Below are 14776 nucleotides of genomic sequence, written 5' to 3' on the forward strand. Positions count from 1 at the left end.
ATAAATATACATCATATAAGTAAATTTTAATAGTTAAGATTAAACGTTAAATAAATGTAGATTGAACTTAGAAGAAGGGCTCGTACAAAATAGTGAAATAACATTCATAAAGCTTTTAGTTTTGACACTTGATGTAAGATCTAGATCGATTCTTATTTTACATAATAACTAAGATTTATGTATATGATTAAGATTGATAGTTTTTGTAATAATCATTTTTGAAAATGATATATACAGCTAATACAATTTCTAACTAGTTGATAACATGAAAATCTCTATATATATAATTATATTGAACTCTTAAGTTATATACGTATAAACATTCTTTTCAAGTGGTCCTAATTGTAATGCACACAATTCACATTGTAAGAAAGTATTTAGTAAAAAATTGTGACTACTTTCTAATCTTTTTTTTACTTGCATGGTGAAAAAAAAATCTATAAATACCCTCTAGATTTTGAGATGAATACTCATTCTCTCTTCAACTTCTCTTGTTGTGAAACACATTTAGATAATGTCTCTATTTTCCTTATTCTGTTTGGTGCTTGTTAGCCAATTGATGGCTGGATTCAGTTCATCAATACCACCTCCATCCTATGGAGATCATTTATCTGTTCTCAGCATAGATGGTGGTGGTATCAGGGGGATTATTCCTGCAAGTGTTCTTGATTACTTAGACAAGGCTCTTAAGGTTCTAGATCTATTTATTTGTGTTTCTTAGTGTTGCAAAAGGTTTTTCATAGCTTAATATATACATAATCTTGTATATCTATTAGTTAATATGTTTCTTTATACATTCATAAAGCTCATAACAAATTCAACTGTACAAAGTACTGAATAACTTCAATCTGTTGTTGCACTATACTTATTTTTTTTGGTTCTTGGGGTTACTCCAAGTAGGGTAAAATGATTTTGTGTACTTTCTCATAGAGTGAAAAAAAAAGAGAGAGAATGGAAGAGAAGAAAGAAAAATGAGATAATTTTTTTTATCAGCAAATGGATATGATGGAAAAATCTAAGAAGGTTAAAAAAATATTAAATAAGTTGTTAATTATATAGTTTTTATTGTATAAATTTGAATGTTTCATATTCTCTCTATGAACAATGTTTATAGATTGTAAGTGTTCCTCAAGTTTTTGGTTTATGAAACCAAGGTTAAGAGCAGGTAATCAATTTATCAATATGTCTATGAAGGATAAGAGTCTTTTTAGTAGTTTCTTTGAAACTTTTGTACTAAAATATACACATGAAGTTTTTTTATTTTTTTATTTTTTATTCCTTCTTCTTTGTTGATAAAGAAAATGTTTATAGATCTAGTGAAAAAAATTACCCGAATACATAAATTGTAACATTTGAGTTTTGTGTTGAGTTGCAGGCAAAGGATCCAACAACATCATTGGCACATTACTTTGATGTGATATCAGGAACAAGTACTGGTGGACTCATGACTGCTATGTTAGCAGCACCAGACTCACCTGATTCCAATCAACCTCTCTTCACTCCATCAGAAGTAGTAAAGTTCTACAAGAAATATGGCCCTGAAATATTGAAATCTAGGTATAATTATCAAGCTCATGAAGATTGAGTTAACATACTTATAAAAACTGTTTGAGACATGTTAGATCATGATAACTGAATTCTTAACCTAGAAGTGTAAGATTTTTAACTAGTAATAAAAATGGTTGTTGAGTAATTATTACCTTTGCTGAAACATTTGAGTTCTTGTGATGCCAAAAAAACCATGCAGACCTTGGTATGATCCTAACAAATGTCCCAAGTATGATGGAGTGTTCTTGAGAAATATAACTCGTCAGATATTGAAAGATACACGACTGAATCAAACGTTGACGAACGTGGTTATACCATCTTTCGATGAGAAGAAAATCAACCCAGTTGTGTTCTCAAACTTCAAGGTTAGTAGAGATTGTATAATGTTATTTGAACCTTATAGTTTGAGTTTCATACAAATCTTGAAGGGAAAAGAGAGAAAAGAATAAGTAAAAGAAAATGAGTGATTTGATAAAGAAAGATTTGTAAGGTATTGTTATATGAATAACTTGTTTGTGGTGTTTTGATGATGCAGCTGAAGACAGAAACTTATCTGAATGCCAAACTCTCAGATATATGCTTAGCCACTTCAGCTGCACCTACTTTTCTGCCACCCCACCAATTTGTGAATGATGGTGTTGAATTTGATATGATTGATGGAGCTATGGCTGCTAATAATCCAGTAATTCATTTTCACTGTCTCAAACTTCCACAAATACTTACTTCATTATCTCCTAAATTATTCTCTCAATTAACTAAAATACTATGATTTTATCCTAAAGACTATTATTACAAGAAAAACATTAAATATAAATTAATTTAAAAAAAAATTATTTGTTATATTGATTAAACTAGATATTAACTTAGAAACTAACAAATTATTTTTTTATATCTAGTTAGTTACTAAGATTTTAGTTATCAAATAAGATATCAATCTAGAAACTATTTATTAATGATAAAAATTAATTTAGATATCCATCAGTCTCTAAATTAGTATTTAATTTAATTAATATAACAATTAATTATTTTTTTTCTCTCTATAATTGATTTATATATTTAATGATGTCTTACTAATGTAGTATAGTAATTAACATATTTCTTTTAAATAGTATAAGTGACTATGAACTAAATACTAATTTGAAAGGTTGCATTCAGAATTAATTGGCATGCATATATGAAGATATATATGATCTATGAGAAGTTTGGGGAGATGAAATGAAATTTGATGACAGGCTATGGTGGCTGTGAGTGAAGTGATACAACACACTGATGAGGAGAAAGAAATCCTGTTGCTGTCATTAGGAACTGGAACAACAAAAAGTAGCAAGTTAAATGGCATTTTTGATGGTGTTTGTCAAATTGGATGGCTAATTAACAGCATTGATGTTGTTAGTGAGGCTTTATACAGTACAAACATGATCCATTACTACCTTGCCACAGTTTTCCCTGGTCTCTTGCCTCAGGATAACTATCTTCGAATTGAGGTATATAATATATAACAGTTCTGAAACTGATTTCAAATTTCAAAGAGCTTTCTGAGCACAGGTAGAAATTGAATCTATATATTTTGATGATGCATATGTAATGACAGGAGTATAACCTTGATCCATCACTGGAAGCAATGGATGATGCCTCACCAAAAAACATGGATAAGCTTGAGAAGACAGGAAAGAACTTGTTGAACCAAAACGTTTTCAGGATAAACATTAATAGTTTTGCCCCAGTTCAACTCAACCAAACAAATGCTCAAGCTCTTGACAGGTGCGTACACAGAAAGCTAGATGATAAACCTGCATAACTTGGAAGATGCAGAAAGAAACTCCATTGTTGGGGTTGGTTTTGAGTTAAAAAGAAGTTATACTATTACAAAGTATACTAAAAAAAATGACCTAATTATTTATCCATCATTGAATGCTAACTGAGAGAAAAAAATTGTTTTTCTTTTTCAATTTTGATGAAGGTTTGCTGAGAAACTGTATGCTGAGAGGCAGTTGCGTCTGAAAAGGAAATCTATGGAAATGGGAGGAAGACCATTTATTGGAACTGTTAAAGCCAAATCCAACCGAATCTCAGCAACTTAAGCATTATGAATGAATGACTTGTATGAATAAATGTCACTATGATGACCTTTTGTTATGCTGTGTGTTTCTGTCATGTTTTCTGCAATAAGGTTCAATGCTTTAGGGTTCTATGTGACTCCTCATTGCAAGGGCCATTGTTCAACCATTATGGTTAAATAAATGCTTTTGAATTCTATGTATTTCCTACTTATCAATGAATGATATTTCATAATTGATTTCTTGTTTATTGCTTTCCTTTTATGTCACTTTTTCATTATTTATATTCTCAGGATACTTTTCATTTTTTTATCGATAACAAATAAATTAAAGTATATAAAAACCAACACGATTATAGGTAAAAAAAACCAACAATTTTTTTTTAGAAAAAACATTAACTAAACCTTACCACATACGTCCTAAAATGAAACATTTATCTCATACTCAAAAGCTTTCATAAAAGCTCCTCTACCACGCCCTAATGTGAAACAGGTACTTTGCATATTTGGCTTCTCAATTTTTACAGTAATATTGAAAGTAACTACTACAATTTAAAAACAGTTATACATGTTAATTGCAATAAGAAAAAGTTATTACATAATTGATAGAGTTGAAAGAAAATCGAGTATACCAATATATTCGTAAGAAAACTGAGTAAAATACGGTTATAAAAAATTGCCTTTATATATTATAAATAAAACTTATGGGTAAAAGAATTATATTAAGAAAACAATGATTACATCATAGATAAAATTGTAATAAAATTAAGTTCATGACAAGTAATTATAAATATATCCTCTTTATATATTATTAGTTAAAAAAATTGACATTTTGTGTCTTTGTATTAATAAAAAGAAAGCAAAATAATAATAATGATAATTAAAATAAATAGTGGATAATTTGTAATATGTTAATAAGTAAGTAAATAAATAAAGTTGTAAGAAAAAAAAATTAAGTATAATTAATAAAAAGACAGGTATCTCCAAAAAGATGCTATCACAATAAAATAAACAGATTTTAAGATTTTTTTTATCTGAAAAAGAATAAATGAAGTAAAATAAAAAAAATCATTTGATAACCTTATCATATTAAGAGTAAAACTCTATAAATAATAATACATCAAAAAATATTAAAATCAATGTCTCTTTATATACAGAGTTGTGTTGTGTAACACGATTGTTTCTAAAGCCAATCTAAAAAGGGGTTGTGATTGATTGTATGTCTTGTTTGTGTGGGAAGACAAAGGAGACCAGAAGACATTTGTTTTCAGAAGACATTTGTTTTTCGAATGTAGAATAAAGTAAATTTTTTGAAGAGCATAATTGGTGGAGTGGGGGTTGACCACACTGCGATTCAGCAGTTTGCAGCTATTCTTAATTGTGAAGTGATGAAAACTCCTTTTAAATATTTGGAGATGTTCGTGGGGGGTACCAGAAGAGAGTTTCGTTATGAGATGATGTGTTAGAAAGAATAAAGAGTAGATTGGGTAGATGGAAATGTAGATTTCTTTCGCTGGTCAGGAGGGTTTTTCTTATTAAGTCGGTTCTTTCTTTTATCCCGTTGTTTTATATATCTATGTATAAGTTGCCTTCTTTTATGTCGAAGGATATTGAGAAAATATAGAGAAGATTTCTATAGAATTGGGGTTTGGAAGGGAGGAAGATCGCGTGTGTTTCTTGGAAAAAGGCTTGCGAGCCACGAGAAGCTGGTGGTCTTGGTATTTTGAACTTTAGGCTTTTCAATGTGGCTTTGTTGGGAAAATGGATTTGGCATATGGGTTCTGATAAGGGTGGTTTGTGGAAAGAGATTCTTGAGTCTAGACCTGTTAACGTGTTTGTTTATGATTAAAAACCCTTGACTTTACAAGCTTTTAGTTTGATTAGGACGTTTGTGTGATGTTATTATGTTTATATGTTTAGTAGCTTAAGTTTGGTTGAGTAGAGTAGCTGATTGTTTCCAATTTGATTTGTAATAGGGTTGGACCACACATGAAGTGATTCATATTTATTTATTATTTTTTGCTAATAAAAAAACGAGTTGTCAAAGATAATTTTTTTTTATTTATTTTGGATGTTCCTCATTGCAAACTATTCATATATATAGAACGTGAAGGACTAACCATCTACTTCTAGGAAAAAAACTGAAGAATTTCTTGAAAATTATGCAAGAGTTACTTATTATTTTTCTCTTTAACGATCAAAAGACAAAATGTTTAAATGATTCCTAATGTTTAGCTGAAATGTGATTCTATTTTGGTTTGTGTTGCGTTTACTATTAAGACTAATGTTCATTGGATGCTTCGTAATCGATGAAATACTTGTCTTAACTACTTTGGGAAAATCAGGTTTAGGGTTACTCATATTTTTCGTGAAGGAAATGTCTGTGCTGATAAGTTGGCTAATTTAGGATTTATTCATAGAGAATCTTTTCATTGGTATAATAGACTATCATCTAGTTTATTCTTCTAATTCTTTATGAATAGATACCGTCTACATATGTATCGTTTTTGTTAACATATGGATTTTGGTATAATCTCCCATATTTTTGTATTCTCTTTTTTTTTATAATATATTTTTTCATGTGATGACAAATAATTATTGTTTCTTGAGGTGTGATGTGAAGTTGAATAATGATACCTAACCTGAAAGCTTTTATTTTTAAAAAAACATTTGATGAGAAAGAATAATTGATGCATCTTTAATAGATGTAAAAAATAAACTACCGGAATTAAATGCATACCGTTTGACAATGAAATTATTGCAAGATTCAGTATTACTATTATTTCAATTAGCTTTCATATATATATATATATATATATATATATATATATTATTGTTCAATTAACTTTTATATAATTTGTAAATAAATTATTTTTTTCATAAATTAAAACTTTTTTATACCATTGACAATTTAATAATTTTTTCTTCATATACACACTCTACAAGAAAATTATTAAATAAAAATTAATTTTATAAACAAAAATAATTAATTATTTAGAAATTATTTTATAAATTAATTTTTTTTATATCTAAAATAATTTTTATTATTAATTAAAAATTATAAAATAATTTTTAAATTAATATTTAATCATATATAATAGTTTAAAGATTAATTTATAATCCAAAATAGTTATAGTTAAAACATTAATAACTAATTTAGATACTAATTTAAAAATTATTTTATAAATTTTTATTAATAATAAAAACTATTTTAAATATCAATAATTTTTATTATCTAAAATAATATCTATTTAATTAATTTTTTTTAAATTTTTTTTAATAATTTTTTTATAACAATAAAACATTAAAGCTCTACACTCCTATCAAATTTTCAATGACAAAACACACATAATTTTAATCTTTGCATTCAGGACTGCACTCCAGAACTATTCTCCACTTAGTCTAGAACATGTCTTAGTTAATTTATCTGATTTTATATTTGGGATAAGTGACTAAAGTATTATTATGTCTAAGAGTTAACACTCCTAAAATAATTTTTATTTATTAATATAAAAAAACCTGTGCTTAGATTATTTATTTTATCAGTAAATAATTAATTAAATTAAAAATTAATATTTTAGAAGTGTTCCAATCCTTATAAAACCTTGGACAATACTTTTTACATTGGTTACTTTTGCAACTTTTGTGTATCAGAAACCAAAAAAGAAACAGACTTCAAAATTACTATTCCACCCACACTTCACTTTCAGACTTCATGAGGCAAAAGGACCCACTTGGTCTTTCATTCCTTGCACAATAATCCAACCAAATTAGGATGCCTTTGAGCAGATGCGAACAAATGTTATATTATTCCTATCACACCAATCTCCATTCTAATTACACAAAGTCTTGTCACGGGTTGGTTTTGCTCTAACTATAGGGTGGACCTCTCAATGCCCACCACTGCCTAGCCTTCAAACCCCAGCAGCCCTCTAAAAGAACTATATATTGGAGAGAGCACTACAACAATTTTCACTCACAAGCTTTGTTTTGGCACCTGCTCCTGCATATCATGCCTTGCTTTTTGGTTCACCTGTGCCCTCTGGATTGTTCACCTAGTAACTCCAACCCTTAGTACCAAACCCCTAATATGTCTGCCAACCATTTCAAGACTTTTCAAACCTTTATAGCACACCTTTTCCTCACTTCCACAACTCTCAAGACCTTTCTAATGCTGTCAGAGCTCAAAAACTGACCCACACTAGAACCACCTACATCACCAACATCTTCTTATGACTCCTTTATACTTCACACCATCAGATAACCCAAAACCTAACCTCTGCATAATTGGGTCTGCAACCAGGGTATGGTAGCAGCTCTTCATCATTCTGTTATACCTTCCGTCTCTAATCTGAAAAGGAGTTCTCAGAACTCTATAGGTGTTTGGCAAAAAAAGAAAACCATCTACTCCTGTGGCATACCAGCTACCTACACTCACTACAGGCCTAACTCCAGAATTTTCTCCATGACCAAAGCAATCCCTGATATTACTTAGACACTGCTTAGAATCTGCTCACCAAAAACCAGACCAGAACATTACACAGTAGAAAAAAGAACCACCTAAACTCCACCTTATCCATGGTTTTATGTTGTTTTCCTTTAAAGTGTTTCTACAGGACCTCATTTCTGGTTTTGCTAGCAGCACCTCTGACCACTCCTTTCCACCCTTACCAGCTTATCAGAAATACTCTACTTGAATAATATCTTCCAGTGCATCCATTCAGAATATTCAACTAACCTCAGAACCTTTGAGTCAACAAAAACTATTCTGCTGGTACAACATTATGCCCTTCTCAGGGGGCAAAACCAGAAGGAGCGGAGCAATTCACCTCTCCCAACATACCTTGTTGGGACCCCTGGAAGACCCGAAAGAGATGCTCACTGCTTCTTTGCTAGCACTTAGTACTCCAACAAACCTTTCCTAACTGCAGGTTCTCTTGTATGCACCAATCAGCATCCAATTACTTAGAGCTTTTAATACAGATTAATGGATTAAGAACCCAATCAGCAAGAGAGTAATTAAAACATTGTCCCTTGTGCTTTAGCCATTACCATGACTTGAGCTGTGCTATCAGGAAAGTCTCTTCCACATCTACTACATCTTGTTTAAACACAATAGAGTTCCTATGTTCCCTCACTATAGTTGTCCATACTCCTTTCCACAATAGATTTTGTTTAATGCTCACTTGTGGCAAGCAAAAATTTTCAAAGTGCTTCAATAAAATATTCTGCTGAACGAACATTATACCTATCCATTTAAAACACAGTGTCCACAAACTCTGAGAAAAAGGATATTCTATGAAAATATGTTGACATGATTCTTCCTTCATTTGGCATAAGGCACGTAATATTGTGTTTAGCATCACTCCTCTCCTCCTTAAACACACTCTAGTTGAGATTCTACCTAGGAGGGCCCTCCAAGCTATGGTTATAACATTGATTTTCCACAGACTTAAACATTCCTGGTGAGGAGTTCTGACTTGCTTAGCTAAGTATTCGTATGCTGAATTGACGGTAAAGGACCTCGAATCTTCGCACCCCCACGTCAGAACATCTTTCTGTTCTCGTGACAAACTTTCCCGGGATATGTGTTGGATAAAATTGGCTTCCAACAAGGTTTCCCACTCAAATCTATCTCTCCTCCACCTTAAATTTCATCGCCATTCTGCACTATCCACTCCCCAACCTCATTCACCTTTAGACCCTAGTTTAAGGATAGTGAGAACAGCCTAGGATAAAGAGTTTTGAAACTACTATTACCAATCCATACGTCCTTCCAGAATTTCACTTTGTCACCACCTCCTAGCCCCCATGCTAGTTGCTGTTGGAACCAACCTACACCTTCTCCCTCTTTACATACTTTATGTAGGTCTCTCCATCACCATGACTGAATTTTCACTGGAGTATGCGATCAGTCTATATCCGTCCCGTATTTTGAAACCAGCAATTCCTTCCACCTCCCTTTCTCTTCCGACACAAACCGCCATCTCCATTTGGCCAGGAGAGCATAGTTGAACTTCTGAATATCCATGATCCCCAAGTCACCCTCCTCTTTCGGTTTACATACGTCTTCCCAGCTAACCCATGATATCGGCCTCTTCTCCTTCCCCCACCCCCATAAAAACTTCTGTTGAATATTGATTATGCTTTGGTAGATAGAGCCTGGCACTTTAAAAATGGAAAGGTAGAATAACAAAACCGAAGTGATAACTGATTTAATAAGACATATTCTCCCTGCCAATGACAAAATCTTCCTTTCCAAACATTGAGTCTAGCTTTTAGTTTGGTTAGCACAGACTCCCAGAACTTAACATTTCGTGGGTTCCCTCCCACTTCTAAGCCCAAATACTTAAACGGGACTCTCATCCACAATTCAAGATCTTTGCATAGCTTGCCAAAGCGTTTCTGTCAGCATTTACTCCAACAATCTTAGACTTATGGAAGTTTATCTTTAGGCTTGAGGCTATCTCAAACCCCCTTAGTATCGCCTTCATGGTTACCACATTACTATGAGACTCCTCACATAGAAAAAGGGCATCATCTGTGAATTGCAGGATACTAAGCTCCACCTCCTTTCTACCAATCTTAACTCCTGACAGCAGGCTGACCTTATTAGCTTGCCTTACTAACCCAGCTAAACCTTCAACTACCACAATAAAAAGAAAAGGGGCAAGAGGGTCACCTTGCCTCAAGCCTCTTGTTGGCTTGAATTCCTCCGTTGGGCTCCCATTAACTAACACAGAAACTGTAGTCGATTCCATACATCCTCGCATCCAAATAACCCACTTGCTGTGAAACCCCATCTTATGGAGCATATCATATAGAAAATCTCACCTAACTGAATCATAGGCTTTTACAAAATCCACCTTCAAGCATAAACCGCCCCTTCTAAGATCCTCTAACACTTCATTAGCCATGAGCACACTATCTAATATCCCTCTGCCCTTTAGGAATGCATATTGACTTTCGTCAACCACAGAGTTTATCACTTTCTTTATTCTACCAGCCAGCACCTTTGCAATGACTTTGTATATAGTCTTTAACTTTTGGTACCAGAGCTATGAAGGATGCATTGCATCCCTTTGGTATAGTACCTGTATCGTGAAACAAGGCCATGGCATTGACAAACTCATCTTTTATAAACTCCCAGCTTTTCCTAATAAAGTTGAAATTGAACCCATAAGGACCTGAACTCTTTGATCCTTCGCATTGCCACACCGCTTCCTTGACTTCCTCCTCTTTAAAAGCAAAAATAAGGTTCATGTTATCTTCTGATGTAAGCACTTTAAACTCTACTCCATTTAGCCTTACCCCAAGATCTCTTGTTGCTTTGAACTTATTCTCAAACACCTTCTTCGCTTCTACTCGAACCATACACGGTTCCTCACACCACTAGCTCCCAACCTCAACACCCTTCACTTCATTTCTAAGTCTTCTATATCTCAAGTGATTCTATTTCACACAAAATACTCTTCTTGGTGGTATACAAATTACCATACACATCTCTATTCTAGATTTTTAGATCCCCCTTTAGCAATTTTAACTTATCCTTAAGTTTCGAGATATCATTCCCCTGTATTGAATAGGACTTCCACTTTTCCTTCACCATCCCATAAAACCCCTTTCCATATGCCAGGCATCAATGGTTCGAAACGGTTTGGGACCCCAGTCCTTATCTAAGGTCTTCACCACCAAAGCACAATGATCAGACACTTCCCTCCGCTGGACATACTGTTTGCACATTGGCCATATTTTCATCCACTCTTCAGAGACAAGGACTTTATCAAGCCTACTCTTAGCCGACCCATTTGCTTTAAACCACGTATATTTTTTGCCTACTATAGACAGATCCAATAACAAATTGGATTCAATAAACCCATTGAACCCATTAATCTCAGGTGTGTGGCCACTTGACGTATCTCCCTTACCACTAGAACTTTTCCTTTCCCTTCTACTTCTTATGGCATTAAAATCCCCACAAAACACCAAACCAAATCTTGAGACGCTGCTTTAATGTTAGTAAGCTCCTCTCAAAGAATTTTCTTATCTCTTAAGACGCAAGCAGAGTAGATGTTCACAATAACACACCTTCGTGTAGAATGTAGGTGATGGTCAACAGTTGCAATAAATCCCTTCCCCATGACGTGACTTTCATAACGGAACGCTTCTTTGTGTCACATGGACAACAAGCTTCCTCCTCCATTATCACCTTCATTATGAATCCACCCAGTTCTATTGTCCCCCCACAAAGCAAAGCATCTGGCATCTGAGAACACCGTTGTTTTCATTTCTTGTAGAGACAAATTCTACTCCCTCACTTGTAATTAATTGTCTCAGATATCTGGTCTTAGTCCCTCCCCCCAAATCTCTTATGTTCAAGTTGACAATCATCATAAATAACCTTTTTTGACACCCTCCTCAAACCTCTGCATAAACTCCACATCTCTTTCTTCCATACACTGAAATTCCCACACAACCTCTTCTTCGACCCCTCGACAAGCTATTCACATGCTTTTACCCAACTCCCACAAATTTGCTGGTTCCTCCATAATTTCTGGATCCCGAAACCGTGAATTGCAATTATTTATATCCCCATCAGAAATGGTTGTTGTAAGGGTTCCAGCTTTGAAGGAGAAAGAATTCCTTACCTGGGAGGACTTTTCTCTAATTCTCACTGACCTTCGTGGGTGGGTACTAGGTTCTCCCACTTCCCACAACCCTTTCGTCATGCGCCTACGAGGTGGAGACCCATATTCATTTCCCCCTACTATGGCCTCATCTCCTGATTTTTTTCAACAAGTTTTTTGTGTCGCTGGTTTTCAGAGCCAACATTGTTTTTTTCCTCCTCACGCCTCGACCCACAAACCATGCGTAGGGGCTTTCCAACTCCCTCTTCCTTTTGGGCTAGCGAATGATTCTGCCCTTTACCATAATGGGTCGTCAGGTTTCCCTCTTGGCCCAAAGTTGTTATGGGCACACACTGGGTATTACTAACCTCCACATCCACCACTAGCATGGCCAGGTCATCCTGTTGATAGGGTCTATTGCAAAGCCTTCTTCTGAAACGCTACTTCTTCTGAGAACTTCTGGGTTACCCTTTCCTCAATTGTGAAACCCTTATCACCTTTCCTCTGACATTCTGAACCCTTTGATTTAGCTTCCGCAAATACCAAACATTTTGTTGTATGCTCATTTTGAACTCCTTCACCCATCACCTCTCCTCCAATTTGCTCACCTTCACCCGCCCCCTCTCCTCCGATCACCTCCCCTCTAGACCACCGACCCTCCTGATCCCATTTCCTGACCTCCTCACTGAACAGGCAGTTTCCTCTACATAGGTCTCCGACGAGTAGATACTATATGAGGAACCAAACCCATCGTAACTACACCTGCAAAGGCCTCTACAACCACATGGTATTTCTTCTTCAATGAGAATACTATATGCTTAGTTATTGATCCTCATACCTTTCAGCAATCTTGCATTATGATTTTTCAGTAACCGGACTTGAAGTCTAGCATACTCAAGATTTTCCCATATAAGGGTAGCTTTATCGATGGACATTAACGATGCCTTTTCACTCACCACTTTAGAGAAGCAATCCTTATTACAGAGAGTAATAGGCAGACCACAACATCTTACCCACACAATTTTTGGTCCGCTACATGATTTTCCGACCATGGATCAATTCTGTCAAAGACATTCTCGAATCATACCTTATTAAGCTTTATCATAGCCTCCAAACTCCCCCTTCCCTTGGCATGAGCATGGCTAGCTTGTCACCCAAATAACGCACTTTAATCATGCTCATACCGCCTTTCAGAAACTCTTTTTCTAGCTGGTCGAAGTCCAACTCTTCATTGAACTGGCTGATAACACTAATCTCCATCCACGGTAGGACCTGTTTTTGAGTTGAAATAACTTGTCCCTTCCACTCCTGTTGAAAGCCTTCTTTAACTATATCAGCATAAGATTTCTTCCTTTTTTTCCACCCATATCTCCTTCCTTCTCACCCTCCCTCTTTCCACTGGACCGTCTAAACCCCACCTCCTAGACCCTACATGTGCCACCGACGATGGATTCTTATTAACCCTTATCGGCACCCCACTAGGATTGGACTCATATCTCCGATATCTCGGTATGTTTACGTAGAGCTTAATGTTCCCTATATAGATTTGGTCTAACTTCTTCTCTAGACTTACCGCATTTCCCACTTCGAAGAAACAGACAAACCCAAAACACATTCCCCATTTGTTTAGCCTTCGAGCAATGAACACTTCTTTCACTCTTGCCCATTTTTGGAACACCTTGTACATGTCCAACTCTCCAAACTCATTTGGGAAGTTTGAAAAGAAGAAGGTTGTGTATTCATACTTGGGTTTGTTTAGTTTCTGCCCGGTGTCGTGACCACCGTGTCTCTGGGTGGAATGGGCTTCGCTTCCTCTCATTTCTAAGGTTATTTGCATGCTTATTATTTAGTTTTATGGTTGGAGGATAATTATAGGAGTTGCTGTCATATACAATATTGTTTAATCTACACAATTTCTAAATTTTGTCTTGTATCTTATTCTCATGTGCATGCACGAGTGATATGATTCCACTAGCCAAATAGAGATGATTCTTTGACATTCTATGGAATAAATTTGAGTTGGAGATAGCTTAGGCACTTTTAATAGAATTGGATCAAGGTTCTATGTTTCAAGAACTCACCAAAACTTGCACCAAACACCAAACTCACATGGAAGTTCCATCTATTGCCAATTGAACCGATTAAAATGTGTATAAAAACAAAATCACCGTTTAAGAAGCTCAAGAACAGAATTGAACCGAACAAAACAACTAGAAATGAAGAAGAAACAAATGGATACAGCCAAGGAGAAGATGAACCGAAGCAAATTCAGAAACAAACTAAAATACCGAATGAAAAATGCTAGAAAAGTAAACTAAGACATGTTTTAGCTTCAAACGAACTAGGAGATGAAAGAAAGAAGAACTTATGGAGATGAAGGATTTGGTTTGATGATCACGCCACTTGGATGGTGAAGGCTCCAAGATAAGTGAGCTAGTGCCGCCACTTGAGAGAACCAAATGCACTCTTTGTATCTATGGTTATGTTTAGATAGGTTCTTGTGTTTATGCTATTAATTAATCAGGATCTTAATTTTGAAATTGGA

At 34.6% G+C, this 14776-nt stretch overlaps 1 protein-coding gene across 1 annotated transcript; it reads left to right on the forward strand.

Annotated features, from left to right (window-relative positions):
• The first annotated feature begins 466 nt into the window (after positions 1 to 466).
• LOC137819275 (patatin-like protein 3) lies at positions 467 to 3855 on the forward strand. The gene is made up of 7 exons (XM_068623074.1): positions 467 to 691; positions 1376 to 1557; positions 1748 to 1913; positions 2084 to 2230; positions 2781 to 3032; positions 3140 to 3309; positions 3509 to 3855. The coding sequence occupies exons 1-7, from the start codon at positions 515 to 517 to the stop codon at positions 3627 to 3629; spliced, it is 1215 nt and encodes a 404-aa protein (XP_068479175.1). The 5' UTR covers positions 467 to 514; the 3' UTR covers positions 3630 to 3855.
• The last annotated feature ends 10921 nt before the right edge of the window (positions 3856 to 14776 follow it).

Source organism: Phaseolus vulgaris, chromosome 10 (assembly GCF_000499845.2).
Source record: "Phaseolus vulgaris cultivar G19833 chromosome 10, P. vulgaris v2.0, whole genome shotgun sequence".
In the NCBI taxonomy this organism is placed as follows: domain Eukaryota; kingdom Viridiplantae; phylum Streptophyta; class Magnoliopsida; order Fabales; family Fabaceae; genus Phaseolus; species Phaseolus vulgaris.

What these genes read in the sequence shown, in the direction of transcription:
- LOC137819275 (XM_068623074.1), top strand. Translation starts at nt 515, where the DNA reads ATGTCTCTATTTTCCTTATTCTGTTTGGTGCTTGTTAGCCAATTGATG. An exon ending in ACTTAGACAAGGCTCTTAAG is followed by an intron (nt 692 to 1,375) that starts GTTCTAGATCTA and finishes GTTGAGTTGCAG; the next exon opens with GCAAAGGATCCAACAACATC. An exon ending in ATAACTATCTTCGAATTGAG is followed by an intron (nt 3,033 to 3,139) that starts GTATATAATATA and finishes ATGTAATGACAG; the next exon opens with GAGTATAACCTTGATCCATC.